Genomic DNA, 19,666 nt, shown 5'->3' with positions numbered 1-19,666 from the left:
GGACTGAGACACGACAATTACTGATCTTTTCCTATTTACCCTATTGACTTCCTCCTCCTCCTCCTCCTCCCTTCTTCCTCCTTCTTTTTTTCTTTCTTCTTCTTGTGTTGCATATCTGCAACTGTTTAATGTATGTCCCTTCAGGGTAGCTTGTAAAAGCCTGAATGATCCTGTAAAAACTGACAGTCCTGTAGCTCCTGTGTCACTACTACGGGACTGGTACTCGAGCCGGGAACTAAGCTGGAGACTTAAATACACATCGACAGAGACACACAAAGAGAGACACGGACACGGGTCATCCTTGATACAAGAATGTCAATGCCAACTTTATTGTGCTCAGGGGAAGCTTATATATGAATCCTTAGCCACGCCCAGCTCTTGGGATCTTTCAGCTGCAGTCCCACCAGCCTGCCATCAGGGTCTCATGCCCAGAGCAGCTGCAGGCACAAGTGTTTTGCTCAGTTCACTCCAGCAGGCAAAGGGTCTGAGAAAGTCAAGGGACCAGGGATCTGCAGCTCCCAACAATAGCTTATCTCCCTGTTATGGCTCATCTAGGTCTTTTCCTGGCTTCTCATCATTTCTTCTTATCATGAACTAACATTTAGTTATGCACACAGCTTATCTGTGTCTTCACTCCCTAGAAGGGAGCTTACATGCCTCCAGAATTAGCAGATTATGGGAAAAAGCCATTTACAAAAAGTCCACATGCAGGTCTTTATGTGGACACGGGCTTCCATGTGAGTTGGGCTATGTTGACTATGAGGGATATTATTATTACTGTGTTAAGCAGAACAACTTTTTAAAAAATGTGATAATAAACTAATAAACTATCTTTCAAAAGTGCTTGGATGCTGACCAGCAAGGACTGATGTTCGGTTCCACACCAACAATTAGTGCTTCGGGGGTTTTGGACTTTAGCCATGGTAATAACTATGTAGCTGAGTCTTGTTTTCATGTTACCTTCAGCTCACTAATGACCAATTAGTATCCTTTTTGTGTTTATCTGTGATATTCACATCTTTTTTGTTAAGGGGTTTGTTCTACATTGTGTCTATTTTTAAAGACTAGCTGTTTGCTTATGGTTGACTTTTAAGAGGATATTTTGGATGCGGGTCCTTCATGTAATATACAATTTGCACACAGGACATAGCTATAATGCGCGAAATAGCAAGGAGCCCAAGTTACAGCAGTCTCTGCAACCTGGCTTTCTGGGGTTAGAGAATACGATGGGTCTCCTCCCCCTCTCTCATGTGCTATGTGTGTTGTGTGTGTCCTTTTCCATGTGCAGAATATTATGGGTCTCCTCCCCCCACATGTGCTGTGTGTGTTGTATGTGCCCTTTGCCCTGTGCAGAGAATACGATGGGTCTCCTTCCCCTCTCGTGTGCTGTTTGTGTTGTGTGTGTTACAGTCAGCTGTTTAGAGAATGATTTCTTTGAAAGAAGCCATCTGCCTTCCCAGTGACCCTGTTCCGCTGTAAGATCCTCACAGCTGTGATTCGAGTGCTCAGCAGAATTAATTAACACGTGTGGATTCTCCACTTTGTGGAAATGCACGGCCTACTCTCTGCAGGGATAGAATTGGACTTAGTTTCCTTCTTTTTTTATGTCAAAGTCACTGTCTGGTGGTGCTGTCATCCAGCCATTCCTGCAGATGGCCACTTGGGAAATCTCAGTGAACAGGCATAGTGAGAGCACTTTCCACACCCAGCTTGTGTTTGGGATTATTTCAATCTAAAAAAGATGCCACTTTGTATTTTTGATATGAAAATATATGAAATTGTCTGTAGCCATCAGTTTTCGTTGGACAGAAACTTCATCGATAGCGATGGAGAAGTGGCAAGAGCATTCTGGAGTGACGTTGGTTGGACCACCAGCTCTAGTGACTCCCTGGAAAGGGAGGAATTTAAGTTGACAGCAATAAAGACGAACAGTGACGAACACATTCATCCAGTCACTGGCACCCATCCACGGTGCCTTGCCAGGTTTAGCTGGTAGCTGCTTACATCAGTGTAAGTGCATCATGCAACCTAACATCCAATAGAAAGGCACCGTCTGGCTCAGTGCCCCAGAACTGACAGCCGGGGGACAGCTACTTGGTGTAACTTATCATCTACCACTTAGTTACCAATTTCTGACTTCACCGTCCTTAGCTTTACTCTCTTCTTATGGTCATAAAATGCCACCTTAGTAAGCTAACATAAGCAGGTGAGGTTTCGTGGCACCTTGTAGTGCCATCGCCTGTTGCCCGTGCACGTCCAAAGCTTTGCCCTTTTGTCTTCCCATGAAGTCACCCCGCCTGTCCCAGCTCCCCGCAGCAGAGGGAAGTTCCTAACTCCTAGCACCGTGCGTTGGTACACCATGTGTTTCCTGTTTAAAGTCGCCGCATGGGTGAATTTTATTCTTTGCAATTCCTTTGCAGGTTTGACGGATGAGAAAGTGAAGGCCTACCTCTCTCTCCACCCCCAGGTCTTAGATGAGTTTGTCTCCGAAAGCGTGAGCGCCGAGACCGTAGAGAAGTGGCTGAAGAGAAAAAACAACAAAGTTGAAGGTAAGACACCGCTTGCTTGCTCGCGCGAAGTGTCCTCAGATCTCAGACCAAGCCTTCTTAGCTCATGATGGGACAGCGTTTGTTTTAGAAAACAAAACATGTTTAATCACAGCACTCAGAAGGCAGAGGCAGGCGGATCTCTATGAGTTCGAGGCCAGTCTGGTCTACAGAGAGAGTCTAGGACACCCAGGACTACACAGTAAACCCTGTCTTAAAAAAAAAAAAAGCAAAAAACACAAAAAAGAAAACAAAATATGAAATAGAGGTTTATATCTTATTTCTGGATTTTTTTAAAGATAACATTGTTAGAGGAACTAAATAAGAGAGAAAAATCATTAATTAAAAAAAACTCTTGGCAAATAATTGCTGAGAATTTTAGTGTTTATTGTATTAGTCAGCTTGGAGTCACTGCACTGCAATGTCTCAGGCTGTGAACTGGAAAGAGAAAACATAAATTTGTTTCCAGTTCAAGATCTGATAGCCCCACCGCGTTTGGCCTCTGGCTATGACAGCGGATGGCAGTGGCAGGGATGTGTGTCCAAGTGAAAAGCTCACATCACCAGCTGGGAAGAGAGATTGAGGGAGGAGACCCAGGTTCCACTCGGACTCCATGTGTGTTCCAGTGGCGGTGGGACCTCTCATGGGCCCTGCTACCTGATGGGCCACAGCACACCCAGTACAGCTCTTTGTTGGCCAGGAGACCACTGTCTGTATGCAGAACGTGCCAATGATTAATATCAATTAGAAAAGCATAGTTTGTGTTCCTATCTCTAGATACTCCACTCTACAGAGTACAATCTGAGAGCTCCGAGCTGGCTTATCTTTGGCCCTTCCCTCCTTCCTAGTCACAGTTGTTAACAGAATGGGGTCTCCATTAGTAAAGTGAGGATGGCCTTTTTAGATACAATGCAGAGAGGCGAGAAAGATGTGAGAAGAACCATTTGAAATGTCAGATTCTTTGGTGAGCTGCCTATGCGCTGGCTAATAATTTTCCTCAGCAGTGGTGTATGGTGTGCATGGCAGTAAAGACAACTGGATCTCTAAGGTTCACTGGCCAACCCGGCTGACCACATCAGGGAGAGCCATATTAGTGAGAGACCCTGCCTCAAAAACCTAAGGAGGCAGAATGACTGAAGAAATGGCCAGTGTCAAGCTCTTGTCTCTACATGAATTTATACATACACACAGACACACACACACAGACACACACACACACAGACACACACACACACACAGACACACACACACAGACACACACACACAGACACACACACACATACAGACACACAGATACACACACACACACACACACACACACACTGCATATTTAAATTTACTATGTAATAAGAGATAGTGTAACACAGAAACATGATACCTATGGAACACATCTTAGAGTTTCTGTTGCTGTGATGAAACACCTTGACCACAAAGCAGCTTGGGGAGGAAAGAGTGTGTTTCGGCTTGCAACTCTGAGGATACACTCTGCTGCTGAGGGAAGTCAGGGCAGGAGCGTGAGGCAGAAGCCGATGCAAGGGTCTCAGAGGAATGCTGCTCCTGGGTTGCTGCTGTGGCTTGCTCAGTCACTGTTCTTGTAGCACCCAGGTCACCAGGCCAGGGTGGCACCGCTCGCCATGGACTGGACACACCCACATCAGTCTCTAGTCAAGAATCATGTACTACAATCGTGTTTACCGCCAGATCTTCTGGAGGAATGTTCTCGGTTGAACTGTTCCCAGATGATGCCAGCTTCTGTCAAACTGACATAACACTTGCAGCACAGAACTTGAAATTAAGTTTAGTTCTTACAAATGAGAATTTCTACCAACTTTCGTGTTGTTATGTAAGCTAACACCGCACATTTCTACAAGGGCTCAGTGGTTAATGGCAAGGACTGCTCTTGCAGAATCAAAGTTGGCTCCCAGCACCCACATGGTTGCTCAACAGCCACCTGTTCCAGCTCCAGGGGATTCAGTGTCACTGGCCTCCGAGGGCACCTGCAGTCTTGTGCACCTACCACAGAAAGACACACACACACACACACACACACACGTGGCATCAGTTGCTTTTCTGCTACTGTGGAGAAATGCCATGAACAAAAGCAATGTGTAGAAGGAAGTATCCTTCAGGCTCTCGGTTCCGAGGCACAGAGTCCCGTCATGGCGTTTGGGAAGGCACGGCACAGAGGCAGAAGTAGGAAGCTGACTGGTCATTGGCCCTGTGGTTCCGGTCAGCTTGTGGTCACTTGCCACACTTGTACTGGGCAAATACTTCCCAAGCTCATTTGAAAGTTTCCTAAGGGAGTGAATTGTACCAGAATGTTGGCTATCATTTCTGCCCACTGTGTGGGACCAGGTGCCAGACATGTCTCAGGTTTTGTTGTTGTCTCCCTCCATCTCCCTGTCTCCCTCCATCATCTCCCTGTCTCCCTCCATCATCTCCCTGTCTCCCTCCATCATCTCCCTGTCTCCCTCCATCATCTCCCTGTCTCCCTCCATCATCTCCCTGTCTCCCTCCATCATCTCCCTGTCTCCCTCCATCATCTCCCTGTCTCCCTCCATCATCTCCCTGTCTCCCTCCATCATCTCCCTGTCTCCCTCCATCATCTCCCTGTCTCTCTCCATCTCCCTCTCCCTCCCCCTGTCTGTCTCGTTTCATCTCCCCCTCTCTCCCTCTCTCTCTCTCTCTCTCTCTCTCTCTCTCTCTCTCTCTCTCTCTGTGTGTGTGTGTGTGTGTGTGTGTGTGTGTGTGTGTGTGTGTGATACTTGCATGGACTTTACACAGAAATCCACAACTGGATTTTTGAATTAGAAGGGCCAACTTGTACATATATTCAATCCCTTGAGGCAACTTGTAGGCAATGGAGTGTTGAGCTCTGCCGAGGTCTCCAGGGCAGGTTAAAAGGTCACTAGACTAACACACAGGAGAAAGTTGGGACTCATTGTTTTCTTTTCGGAGGTCTGACAGCCTCATTTGTCTCTGTAGTTGGTTTGTAGTCAGGGACATCTGATAGGAGAAGGGGGGAGAAAGGGGCTCCGGGATGGAGGTGACCCCTTGACTGCTCAGATTAGAAAGTAATTAGTGTTCTTAATGTTTTCAGTGCAATTATATTGCTTTCTTACCATTTCCATTTCAAATGTATAACATTTTGTTATGCGCAGCTGAGAGGCATCAATGTGTGTGAATATGTCTGTATGTGTGTATGTCTTCTGAGTGTGTATGTGTGTGTGATCATGTCTATCTGTATTTATGTGTGTATGCTTGTGTGCATATGTCTGCTGAGTGTATATATGCATTGTGTTATGTGTTGCACATGTTTTCACAAGTGCGCAGAGGTCTGTAAGCCTCTGGTATTGCTCCTCAGAAGTCATCCACCTTGTTTTCTAAGACAGGGTCTCAGCCTCTCTCCTCTCCCCAGCACGAGGATAACCAATGTAAGGGGTGACCCAGCTTTGTACGTGTGTGCTGGGCTCACACTTAGGCTCCCACGCTTGAAGAGGCAATGTCTCACTCATGGAGCTCACTCTCATCTCCCCAGCACTGAAAATTGTTTTCTGAAGTTGACCTTGTGGCTAAATTCACAATGATCCATTTTAAAGTGACGTTTGGAGCTGGGTTTTGCTTTTATTTTCTATATAAGTGATCTGACTCATCTGGGAAGAGAGTGAGGAATTCCTCAAGGTAGAGTGTAACGTCTAAGGAGTTCCCAACACCCTCATTGAATATCTTTTCATGCATTTGGAGAAAACGGCATCTTGGAAAGAATTACATCTCATATTTAGTCACACTATACATCATCCCTTCATGTTCATCTATATGTGAACTATGTCTGACATACTGACCAACCGGTGCCCTTTGGGACTCTGAGGTTACTATTGCAGTTAGCACCTGCACACATGTGTCCACACACAGCACATACGTGAAGCTATGTGGAGGCCTAGTCCTCTGCATTTCTTTTAAGAGTCTCCAAGATGGGACATGAGCCCATACTGCAAACACTGTTCTGTCCTGGGCAAGAAGAACCAAACCTTACCTTGACTGTCAACAGTTTCCCATCTTTGGTTACCGGTCTGGGCAGTGTTAGGAAGGATGCTGAATTGGCACTCTGTGTGACTACTTTGGTATCCTTGATACTATGATGATATTTAAGGTGAGTATTAATAAAACCCCAAATTCCAATGTCATATTAACCTCTGATGGAAGTTTATTTAGTACCTAAGAAGGTGGTGTATTAGCCTAAATAATTTATAGGCTGTTGATAGAGCCCTGTCTTTTGTGGCCTGTGGCTTTGTATGTGGCATGTTCTAGAGCAGATGCTGCCACTACTTTTGACATTTAAGTAATTAATAGCTAAAATATTGTTGCTGTCAGTTACCTTAAATTTAAAATTTTTACATGGTTTTATTTTTATATAAAAACTGTAATTATCACATTTCTCTCTTTTATGTGATTCTAGAGATGGGAGTTATTAATATCCAAGTGAAATTTTTAGTCATTTTATACTTAGAATAAAGATTTTAAAATCATACCACCCCAGCCTACTAGTCAGTCGCCTGGGGTTCAGATTTAGCCGCAGCTAAACTGGTTAATGTCTAACAGATGGCTCCCGTGCTGGTGTACGCTGTGACGGCATCTTAAACTAACGAGGCACGCTTCCCCTGCCAGAACACACATCCTCGCAAGGCTGTAGCTTGTAGAACACGAAAAACCATGTACTCATCATGAATAAACAAACAAGACATGCCTGAAACGATTCTCACGGGCCATAATTTCGGACACTTCTCTTTCTTTTACTTGAAATTAGAATGATTTTTATTCCATTACAATTATTTTATCTCAGCAGTTGAAATTACATTATCAACATGAAACTTTCAAATCAGGTATTCCTTTGCTTTTGGCGAATGGAAGTCATGCACTGAATGCTTTGATATGGGTTATAAATAACCATGAGTCTACCAACTAGAAACCCGAGCGGAGACAGCACTGACGGTAATTGATGCATTGCATTAGCTCTGTTAATTGTGTGTTGATTACTCTGATGATGTGTCTTTAAGCGTGTGGCTTGGGAGTGAGGTGGCTTATGATTCCGAACCAGACCTCAGGTGGAGATGCTAATAAGATGAAAAATTAAGTCTCATCCTTGCAATATCACGGGCGCCTAGGAAGCTGTCTCAGGACTCAAGCACATTCCTTTGCCGTGGACTTAGCCTGATTTCTGAACCTGTGCCCGAGGTGTCTCTGAAGCTGGTGGTGGCTCCTTGCCATGCATTAAAAGCCATTGTGTTTTCCAAGCAAAAGTCACATTTCTGAGCGATTCAAATGAATCAAATCTGTATGAACTACTAGGTCTCGGGAAATACCTGTTTTCGTGGAGGTTTCTTTCTACAGTTTGTGTTTTCTAGTTTCACACACAGAAAGAGATGCTGTGGAAATGTTGGTTGGTGTCATTCCCCTTAGCATTTAAAATTTTTTCTCACCTGTGACAGACTTCTAAACATTAAAAGCCCATGAAAAATGATGGTACGTTGTTTTCAACTCCAAGCTCTTAAAACCTTTCTGAAAATTTAACAGTGATCAAAGTTGATTTCAGGTTGCATAACCCGTTGTAGAATTTTCCACGTGATAGGCCAGGTTTCTCTTGTGGTAATACATCATGACCAACCGCACAAAGGGTTAATTTCATCTCCCAGCGCTCAGTTCCCACTCCATCACCGAGGGCAGGGTCAGAGCAGAGCCCTGGAGAAGCAGAGGCCATGGCAAGATGGCTGCTCCTTACTGGCCGGCTCCCTATTGCTTGCTCAGCCTGCTTTCTCAGACTCCCCAGGACCGCCTGTCTGGGAGAGCTCCACCCACAGTCAGCCGGCCTTCCCCACACCAACCGTTAATAAAGAAGATGCCCGCAGAGGCTTGTCCACAGAGCAGCCAGGTGGGAACGTTTTCTCGACTGTGAGTCCCTCTCCCCAAATGGCTCAAACTTGTATCAAGTTGACAGAACACTGTGACAGGTAGTTGTACCTGGGATGTGACCCAGTGATATGCTTTCCCGGCTAACCCATCAGTTACCAGTTTATAGATATTTATTGATTACCTGCTGTGAGTGTATATGGTGGTTTGAGTAAAAATGGTCCCCATCGGCTCATAGGGAATGACATTAGTAGGAGGTGTGGTCTTGTCAGAGTAGATGTGGTTTTGTTGGAGGAAGTGTGTCACTCTGGGGTAGGCTTGAGGTCTCAAATGCTCAAGCCAGGTCTAGCGTGACATTCACTTCCCGCTGCCTTCCAGTGCAGATGCAGAACTCTCAGCTCCTTCTCCAGCACCAGGCAGTGGAATAAATAAAGAGAATAAATATCAACTCATGAGTGCACGAAACAGAGGAAGATTGTTTTTAGCACTGTTGCCTGTGTACATTAGAAAACCTAGTGTAATGTTGTCATAGACATGCTGAATGAAATTTTCAAATCCGGTGTTTGTCCCCAGCCAGTTAAACCTGGCTTTGGTGCTGAGAACCGCTGCCTGCCTGGTGTCCCTGGCTCTTTGCAGTGCCCCAGGAGCAGGGTTTCCCTGTGACAACGCCATCAGGAAGCTCATGGTGGTGGTGGAGTACGGCACTATCAGAACACAGGGGCCGAGGCGCCGGATTAGGGGTCGTTTGGTGGTGTGATGAGTTGTCAGGGGGCTGGGTGTCGCCTCGGAGCTGGTCAGGTTCACGTTTGGTGGTGTGATGAGTTGTCAGGGGGCTGGGGGTCACCTCGGAGCTGGTAAGGTTCACGTTTCGTGGTGTGATGAGTTGTCAGGGGGCTGGGGGTCGCCTCGGAGCTGGTCAGGTTCACGTTTGGTGGTGTGATGAGTTGTCAGGGGGCTGGGTCACCTCGGAGCTGGTCAGGTTCACGTTTGGTGGTGTGATGAGTTGTCAGGGGGCTGGGTCACCTCGGAGCTGGTCAGGTTCACGTTTGGTGGTGTGATGAGTTGTCAGGGGGCTGGGTCACCTCGGAGCTGGTCAGGTTCACGTTTGGTGGTGTGATGAGTTGTCGGGGCTGGGTCACCTCGGAGCTGGTCAGGTTCACGTTTGGTGGTGTGATGAGTTGTTAGGGGGCTGGGGGTCACCTCGGAGCTGGTCAGGTTCACGTTTGGTGGTGTGATGAGTTGTCAGGGGGCTGGGTCACCTTGGAGCTGGTCAGGCTCACGGTGTCCATCTCACTCAGGCTGACTGTCCCAGGGCCTGGTGGCTTAGTCTACGCGGGCTCTACAGGACTTCTTGTGTTTGCTGAGTTTGAGGGCCAGCGCTAGGTGTCAGGGTGCCTGGAAGACTAAAGGTAGTGCTGACGTGGGTGGAGGAGAAAGGGAAACGCAAGAGCAGGGAACAGGACTTGGGGCTTGATTTCTAAGAGAACCGGGGAGAAGATTTAGGAGCAGTGGCCTGGTCAGGCAAGGCAAGCAGGGCAGCAGGTCAGCTCAGGTCATGGGTGGGATGAAATAAAAAGCCTGCGTGGCCCCTCCTTTTTGATTACACTGGGGTAGGAGCTTTGGTGTGCTGTCCTCTGGGCCTCTCCAGCTTGAAAAGTTTTTTTTTTTTTTTTTGGTTTGTTTGTTTTTTAGTTTTTTTCTCCTTGTTTTTGAAGCAGGCGTAGAGGTGAGGGTGGGGACACACGCTGGCAAACTTTCTGTTTGTTCTTCCATTCCGTGTTGCCCTGCTAGTCCTCGTCTTTGCTTGGTTTCCTTCCCTTTCCTTTGTTGTTTTGATACCAGCCATCCTGACTCCCCAGAGCTGTGGAATTCAGATTTAGGAAGGGCAGAAAAGAAAGGGCAGCGTGTACCCAGTGTCTCTGGAGAGATCAGCTCTTATCTCTGGAAGGGAGGTTCCCTAAGGAGATAGGAGTTAGTCCTCAGAAGGGCCTTTGCAGGCCCTCTGAACTGCATGGGAGGGTAGTCATGAGAAAACTCGGAGGCAGACGCAGCCCTTTGGGAGCTCCACGGGAGGAGGCAGGCACTCACTGGTCAGACTGAACCTTCTGGGATGTTCTTAAGTGCTTCTAAGAACAACGTACATACCTTGAAGTTTCGATAAGAACCTCCCAGTACCTTTGAAGACTTGATGATGCAAGCGTTTGGAGTAAACCATCATGGCATGCCAGATCATCCCTGTTGGGAACAGGTCAGTCAGGTTTCCGTATCCTGGCTGCCTGTCACCTCCACAGAGCAGCCCGCACGCCAGCGTCACAGGTGGAATGCTGTGGGAACTGCGGACTTTGTAGCTGTGGCTTTGGAAACTGAAGCAAGGCTTCCCACGTGTTTGCGTTACTGCCCTGAGCTGTAAAGGCAAGACAGACATTTGGTCACAGGCGGTTACAAGCCCAGGATGACTTTAGTGTTCTCAAGCAGAGTAAATGGATATTCCTTTGGACTTCAGCACACTTTAAAAACCTAAATATGAAAAATACTTGGTGAAAAGTACAATCTGAGCAGAAAGAGGGTCCACACTCACCTCTGAGGAAGCCATCATAGCCGAACAGGGGACAGTGGATGTAACATGACTGGGTTGGACAGATACCCCAACAAGCCGGCCTTCATGTTACAAGTGGAGATGCTGGTCTCAAAATTTCAAAGCAGTCAAGTGTGGCAAAAATTATGAACATTGTTAAAACTAGGAAATGGGCCAGGTGGTGGTGGTGCACACCTTTAATCCCAGCACTTGGGAGGCAGAGGCAGGTGGATCTCTGTGAGTTCAAGGCCAGCCTGGTATATAAGAGCCAGTTCCAGGACAGGCACCAAAGCTACAGAGAAACCCTGTCTCAAAAAACCAAACAAAACCAAGCCAAACCAAACCAAACCAAACCGAACCCAAACAAAAAACACTAAGAAATGGTAACTGACAAAGAACAGCTGTTGTTCAGGATAATTGAGAGATTAATTTTAGGCTAAATCAAATCAAACATAGTCAAAGGCACATGAGATTTAAATGAGCATGGCCCTCACGGGTTGTATACTTGCGTGCTTAGTACCCTTAGGAGATTTGTCCTTACTGGGGTAGGTGTGTCTTTGTTGGAGGAGGTGTAGCCAGTCTCTCTCTCTCTCTCTCTCTCTCTCCCTCTCTCCCTCTCTCCCTTCTCCTCCCTTCCCCTCCCCTCCCCTCCCTTCCCCTCCCCTCCCCTCCCCTCCCCTCCCCTCCTCTCCCCTCCCCTCTCCTCTCCTCTCCCTCTCTCTCCTTGCTGGCTGTAGACCAGGATGTAAAGTTCTCAGCTACTTTTCCAACAGCGTGCTTGTCTGCTTCCTCCAGGATGGTAATGGACTCACCCTCTGAAACCATAAGCCAGCCCCCAGCTAAATGCTTTCTTCTATGAGAGTTGCCTTGGCCATGGCTCCTCTCTACAGGAGGACATCACTTTAGTGTTTCAGTAGGGGTGCAGGACACTTTTAGATCATTTTCTGTGTCTATAGAATGGTTCAGTTGGGTTTCTTTTGAAGGCAGAGGGCTTGGTTTGCTTGTGTTGCATCATGGGAGTTAAGATGTGCAGATCACACCAACAGAAGAGCAATCCGAGACTTTTGTGACAAAGCGCACTTCAAACTGGTTTATAACTTTCCTTTTTGATCTTTTTTTTTAAACTTGAATTAATAAAGGAAAGGTTCTTATTTAGGTCATAGTTTTGGAGATTCAAGGGTATAGCACTGGCCTGAGGATGTCACAGCTACAGGAGGGCATAGCTGTGTGTGTAGAGATCCCATTTTGCAAAAGGATACCCAAGAGGCTGGGCCCCTGTATCTCTTTCCAGGGTGTCCCCTTAATGACTTCACACTAGGTCCCACCTTTCAAAGGTCTATTGCTTCCCACCACTACACAGAGGACCAAGGGCTTCCAACCAGAGCCCCCCTGGGGGAAACAAAAGGGAGTTATTTGAAGAGAGCTGCTACCTTCTCTGCAGAGGAACCCAATGGGGCCGTCCTCCACACAGGTAGGAACTCAGGAGGTCCTGTGGTTGTCACTTCAGACAGAAGGACTTTCAACATAAAGATGATTTAGTGGCCTTTGTGGCTTAGATGAAGGTGTGGGTGGAAACCTAAGTGAGACCCTGAGCTGCTTTCCAAGTGCTTGATGCTGCAACCTAGACCCTGAGAGACTTTCAGGGTGGCTTGAAATGGGGCACCTGCTACAGAAGTGGGCGGGTATTTGGAAGGCCACACTAGAGACTACGTAGATTGTTTTCTCCTTGATTTGTCTCCCACCATCAGTGGGAATATTAAAGAGAAGGAGGGAAGGCGGCACACTTTTCTCTCTTACAAGAAAAAATACATTTAAGCCAACGTTCATGGGTATAGCAGAGCTTCATAAGAAGGCTAGAAAGGAAACAGTTCAGGGCTTGACAGTGCAAACAGCAGAGGGAGGAGTTTGTCCTTCTCAGACTCTCTATTTCCAGGGTGGTGGTGGGAACCCTGGTGGGGACTTCCCAGGCGAGCTAGTGGGAGCCCCAAGAAGAACCCCTGCTCTCTGAAGCAGCAGGGCAATGCCAAGAGAGATGAGGGGTGCAGGCGGCAGGCGGCAGGTGCCAGCAGTGGGTGTGGGTGAAGGAGGCAGGATGTCCGCGTCTGTCTCCCAGCTCAACTTCTCTTTTGTCCCCAGTGGCTTTCCCTCTCTCTGCAGTTCCTCCGAGATCTCTTAGCCATTATTGGAGATGAGCTAAAACAACCCGCCATTTGTTTGTGTGTTTGAGTGGTTCCTCCAGAGATGTCGGAAGTCACGATTTCTACTTTCTGATTTCAAACTGTCCTTTTCTTTTTTGAAATCTTTGTTGACTAAAAGTTGTTTTCCCCCTTTCAATGTGTTTTCCACACCTTTGAAAAGTCTGTCTGGTGTCTTCTGTAGATTTATGTTAAAATGCCTTTGGTGTGGAAAAGCTTTCCTCCCCACACCGCTGCCAGTGCCTGCCTGGGGAGGAACCACAGGTGGTGTTGACTGGTTGGACCTGGCAGGACCTTCCAGGACCTGCATGCTGGCCTGATCAGCATGCTGTGGCCCCGGGATCTGCTGGTTCTTCCTCAGGGGTAGGCAGTGTGAGCAGTGAGGTTAAGTCTGGACTCTACACACTACACACTGTTCTAAAGTTCTCGACATGAAAATGTTCCATGACTTCAGATACACAGGCGATAGTTTCATGACCAGCTGTAGAAACAGCTGTAGGCTGCCACCCTCTTACTGCTGACTTCTGTGTGTGTGATGCCCTTTTCCTTGTGGTGAAGGATTTTCCTCACAGGACGACTTCTCAGTTTTACCTTTCCACCCTTTGTCCTCCCTCGCCTGCCTTCCCACTTGGCTCTGTTCCCATCATTCACGGCTCTGAGTTAAGCCACGTTGTTGGGGCAGGAAGAGTCCTTCCCTGTTTCCAGCAGAACTCGGGTACTGTCATGACAATGTCGTGTTGAGTAACATGTTTTGTGTAGGTTTTCGGCCAGGGAACTTAAGGTTGAGTTCAGCATCCTAAACCTTGCCTCAGCAGCCTTCTGTGCCTGCTTCCACATCCCTCCCATGGCACCAGACCATCTTCACAGACTGACACAGGGCCAACCTCTGACACAGGTGACCTCAAATGACAGCCAGATATATTACAAAGTACTCAGCTGTTAATTTTCCTGGTGTATAATTCTGTGGGTCTAAAACATCTAGGTTCATACAATCACCAGACCGAGGACAGGGTACACCTGTGACACTACCAGCTCCCCTCCTTTTCACGCTCTGTCCTTCTGTCCTGCCGTAACCAAATGGTTCTCTGTTGCCATAGTTTTGGTTTTTTCCAGTTCTGTAGATGGAATCAAGTGTTGTTTAACCACTTCCAATCTCTCGTGTCTCTTGGCACCTTGACTTTGGGGTCCACCTGAGCTGCGATATATGTGGGGTGTGCTCCTTGTTGCCGAGCTGTCGCGTTGTCTGTGACCGCTCTGCATTTTCAAGCCTTTGCTAAAGCATGGTGGGATCACTTCCAGTGTTTTGAAGTCAAGAATATTAACAATGTGGTTTTGCAGTAAAAGCACTTGCCATGTAAGCCTGTTTCCCTGAGTCCCATCTTTGCAACCTGTGGTGAAAGGAAATCATTATCATGAAAAGTTGTCTTCAGACGTCCACATACAGAACATGCCACACCTGTGCTTGCATTCAGATATGCATATCACATACAACAACAACTACAATAAAATAATAATAATAAAACAATTTTAAAGTATGTAGAAGAAGATACCTGACATTGCACTCTGGCCTCCACACACACACAGGACACACATGCACATGTACCTAAACATATGTGTGCATGCACACACATACACACATGTGCACTCACAGACTATATATTACAATACACAAATAAAACAGAGTAATATTTAAGCTACTTTAAACTGTTTCATAGAAGGAGCTCTAAGACGGTGGGAGGTCTCCAGACCGCTCACTTGCTGTGTGTTTGTCTGACACAGGTTCTGTTATGAGGGATTTAATGTCAAATGTCCCAGTCTACCATCTGTTTCGTGTTTCTGCTGCCTACAGTTTCCCATACATAAAACACCATAGTTCTATGGTGTTTTATAGTTGTCAGTTCTCAGGAATTAATCTGTAGCATATCTTACCATCCATTTGCTCAGCCTCTTGTGTCTTAAGCAGTGTTTGACATGGCAAGATATAGTAGATGTTCGTTTCAGGACTGGAGACTGAAGGACCAAGTGACTAATTTGGAAGCACTGTACTTGTCTCCACTGATTTAATTTTGTTCATGGCCAGACAGTTTAAGGTTGTACTTTTTAGCACATTGTATAAAAACAGTTCTTTGTCACTGCATACTGGTCTTTAGAGTAAATATCACCTGCCACAAAAAGGGGTCATTGTAGCATCCTGGGGCTCACTTTATTCTGTGACCTTATTGCTGTGTGTAAGAATGAGGTAAAGAGAATATACATGTCTTTCAAAGTGTGACATGTCCTCTCACATACACCGTTCAGTGTGGGACAGTTACAGCCAGTCACGTACACTGTTCCAAGTGTGAGAGTTACAATCATCAGTTTTTCCGAGTGGTCTGAGTTGGCCCAGTGGTAGAGGCAGAGCCTGGGAGTGGCTCTGAGGCTCCAGCAGCCCCCCTGCTGTTGGCATTATCATTTCTCGTCAGCATTAGCCAGTACCAAGTGCTCAACCCTGAAACCACACACATGTAGGCGAGACTGAATGGACTTAGTGGGTTGTATTTGTATATGTATGTGTCTATACATGTATGCAACAGTAATGTTTAAAGAAATAGCAGCAATGAATTGGAGAGGGAATAGGGTGCGCATGGGATCTGTTAGAAAGAAGACGGAAGGGAGGAAATGATGTAATTACATTTTAATTCTGAAAATTGTAAATAAGCACTTTAGGCCACTGGAAGCTGCCTGCAGTCCCTCTTGCACTTGCCACGTGAGGCATCTCAGGTGCTGAGGGAGAATTGATGATTATCAATAGAGATACTGCTGTCACATGCGGCTTTATGAATATAAGCTACACATTGAAGGCGACCAGGTCTGGAACAGGGCCACATGTGGTCATAACCCCAGTGCTGGGGGGCAAGAGATAGGTGGATCTTTGGAGCCCAACAGCTGGCCACTCTAGTCAAATCTGTGAGCTCATACTGAGCGACAGATCTTACACACATACATACATACATATGGGAGACGTGCCAACCAGTACAGGGCTAATAAATGGGATAGAGAGTCTCAACAGAGGAGATCCAAATGCTCAATAAATATGGGAAAAGGTGTTCAACCTCCTTAGCCGTCAGAAAATGAAGACCAGCCAGAATGGCTGTCATTGAGGCAGCAAACAGTAACAAGTCCTAATGAGGAAAAAATCCTTATCTGCTCCCGGTGGGAGTGCAAGCTGCTGCCCCCAGAAACCAGCAAGTGGGGGGTCTCCAAACAACAACCTGAGCTATCATACGACGGCACTGTTCACTCTTGAGGACAGAACCAGGGACAAAGTCAGCACTACACAGAGACTTGCACGTTCTTGCTCATTGCTGCAGCATTTACAATAGTCAGGAATCCCATCCCCTCCTCCCCGTGCCCACCCCATTCCCTCCTCCTTGATCCCACCCCATCCCCTCCTCCCATGCCCACTCTATCCCCACCTTCCCATGCCCACCCCATCCCCACCCCATCCCCTCCTCCCTGTGCCCAACCCATCCCCTCCTCCCGTGCCCACTCTATCCCCTCCTCCCCATGCCCTCCCCATCCCCTCTTCCCCATGCCCACCCCATCCCCTCCTCCATGTGCCCACCCCTTTACTTAGGAGGAAGCCCTCACTCTGCTTCCTGCTCTCTTACTTAACAGTGGCACAGTCCGGCAACCTGCCTTCTCTAGTACACCAGTGACTCTCCGCGTCCCTCGCCACACTCCCCACCAGAATGTGAGAAGGAGCCTCTCCCCCCAGGGCCCACCCATCCCTCTATCTTATCCCTCAGACTGCCCTTGAGAGGCTCCTGTCACTCTCCCCCCTTGTCCTTGGCTTCCAGTTCGCATTATTCCCGAAGACAAGCAGACCCTCTGACCCGTGCTCTCGCCACCCTGCCTTTACTGCTGTCTCATGGTTGCTGGGGCCCCATGTTTACACGACAAGCACATGGCCCGCTTTCTGTAGTTCTTTATGCATCCTAAACCCAGCCCCGTCTGCTGGGTTGTTAGGGTTATCTGTCCCGTCCTGCAGGCCACCTCTGCACTCTGCCAGTTGTTTGTTTGCCAGGCCGAGCGTTTGAGCTTCATGTAACCCCACTTGTCACTTGGGGGCTTGTTCCCATTACTTCTGAGAGTGTCTAGTACATCCTGAATGTGTCTGCCAGCACATTCAGGTTTCTGTAATCCGCGGTTCCAAGTGTGGGTCCATTACTGTAGCCCCATCTCACATCAAGGAAACATCAGAAGTAATCACAAAACACAAATACCCACACATTTTATCAGGACATAAAATATTTAAATTGAGTGTTTACTGTGAAAAGGGCACCACTCAGTTCTAGGAAACCTGAGGGAATTCTTTTCCTCCATGCCCCGTTCTTGTAAGGCTTTTAAAGATCATTAAGATGGAGTTTGGATGGAGAGATGGTTTCTCCTTTCTGGGAAAACACATTCGTCTTTAGCAAGCGCAGGCAGCATGGTTGCTCCGCCACTAATTGTCCCCTTTTCCATGTATGTCAGTGGCCTGCATGGCTCCTGAGTCAGGGCTGAGCGCAGGGGCACAGGTTACTCTGTATCTATGCTGCCCAGGTGTGTATTTAAGGCAGAGGCCTTCTTCTGCCTAAAGACCTGGGTCCTCTACTGTGACCTTTCCAGGGATAATTCGATGCTCACGAATAATTTGAAGTCTGTTATCTAAGTCAGTTCCTCGTTTCCACTATCCCTTGCCCAACCATTCAAAGGGAGCTTGGCCTTTGGACGGACACAGCCATCAGCAGGTCAATTGTGAGTGCTTCTGGAAGCCACTGGGACAGCACCCACACTGAGGTTCTAGCCTGGATTCCTCTGGTCTACCAGCAATAGTAACAACATGGGCTGGAGGGGGAGGGTTTCTTCTTTGTTATTTATATATTTTTGGAAGAATAATTCTGTTTTTGGTAACAATTCTCATTGTTAGGACGGTGTCTCTCTGGATGTTTCCTGGCTTGCAAGTCTTGCACGTTGTTAAGGGAGCACAGCTGGGCCCTGCAGAGCAGGATTTGCCATTGATTGCTTGAGCACCAGTCCCGAGGTGCTCCTAACTCCTACATGTTGGACTCTCTAGGACAGGAGAGTTTAATAAACAGTATGGGAAGAGGGAGTGTGGATTCCTTGGTAACCCACAACACAACATTCCCTGCGAGTAGTAGACTTGACGTTCATTTAGCGCAAGTTGTAAGTGCTAAGTCAAATGGAGAGCAGAGAGAGGAGGAGGGAGAGGAGGAGGAGGGAGTGTTTCTAAATTCATTCCAAGGTGAAGATCCAGAAACCAATTACAGGCAAAAGCTGTTTTTATTTTTCTCCAAATGCTTGAAATTGTCCATGGAGCTGAAGGCAGTCGGTCCTGCAGACATGAGCAGGCAGTGTGTCTTTTGCACACACTAGTGTGAGAAGTGATGTGCCAGGTCCTGAGCCTGGTTCATGCTCGAAGAGAAGTGATAAAGCCAGGTCAATGAGAAAGGCAGGAGAACATCTGTTAGCAGATGTTGGACTCTGAACTGTTCCGTAGTGACGGAAGGAGCTACAGGCCGGGGCCATTCTGCGCTGCTGTGGTGCCAAACCTTGTCACACACTTGACTCCACACTGGATGCGTGTGAAGATGATTGTGTTTGATAATTAATTCATCAATTAAACTTGAGACGTGCTTCCACTGGACACATAGGCTGACCTCGAACTTACAATCCTCCTGCACCAGCCTCCCTGGGCACATACTGCCACACCAAGCCAACTTGCTTTTTAATTCAGGCTCACCGAATTGCTTAGATACAGTTCTTTTGAGCACACTAATCTAAGCCTTTATAGCTTTCGAATCCTCTAATGAACTGATAATGATTTAATAGTTCCACTTACAGAGAGTCTTAGGAAAAGATAGAAACGGGAGGTGAAGAGTAAGTGAGAAATCCCGCGATGCTCCTTCAATAATGAAGGTTGGCCGGGCAGTGGTGGCGCACACCATTAGCCTCAGCACCTGGGAGCCAGAGGCAGGTGGATCTCTGTGAGTTTGGGGCCAGCCTGGTCTACAAAGTGAATTCCACGACAACCTGGACTGTTATACAGAGAAATTCTGTCTTGGAAAAGAAGGGGGGATTAAAAAAGACCTGGAACATTCTTCATTTTTTGGAGAAGCCTCATGCAGTACCTAAGCCCTTCCTCAGCCATGGCCCACACACAGGGAGCACACACCGGCAGAGTGTTGAAATCTAGCTGTTTATTCTGCAAGCCACATTGTGCCATGGGACTGGACTTGGTACTGTAGTGGAAGTGGCTCACAGGACACACTGGGAACGAGGGATGGGTTTATGGGGACACTGAAAAGGAGGCTCACAACATCTGAACTTGGGAGCGGCATAGGGGCTGTTTTTGACTCTGTCTGGGCTCACACAGGGTTCAGTCAGTTTCCGGGGCAGCTATA

General features: G+C 47.3%; 1 protein-coding gene across 1 annotated transcript in view; it reads left to right on the top strand.

Moving 5' to 3' along the window:
- Pde10a (phosphodiesterase 10A) overlaps window positions 1-19,666 on the top strand; it is a 194,583-nt gene that overhangs the window by 100,353 nt on the left and 74,564 nt on the right. The window contains exon 2 of the mRNA XM_048420903.3: window positions 2,421-2,549. Within this exon, the coding sequence (XP_048276860.3) occupies window positions 2,421-2,549 (129 nt within the window). The remainder of the gene's footprint in view (window positions 1-2,420; window positions 2,550-19,666) is intronic.

Source organism: Myodes glareolus, chromosome 1 (assembly GCF_982192425.1).
Source record: "Myodes glareolus chromosome 1, mMyoGla1.1, whole genome shotgun sequence".
In the NCBI taxonomy this organism is placed as follows: Eukaryota; Metazoa; Chordata; class Mammalia; order Rodentia; family Cricetidae; genus Myodes; species Myodes glareolus.
The sequence above is the reverse complement of the archived record's forward strand: the minus strand, read 5'-3'. Positions and strand labels throughout refer to the sequence as shown.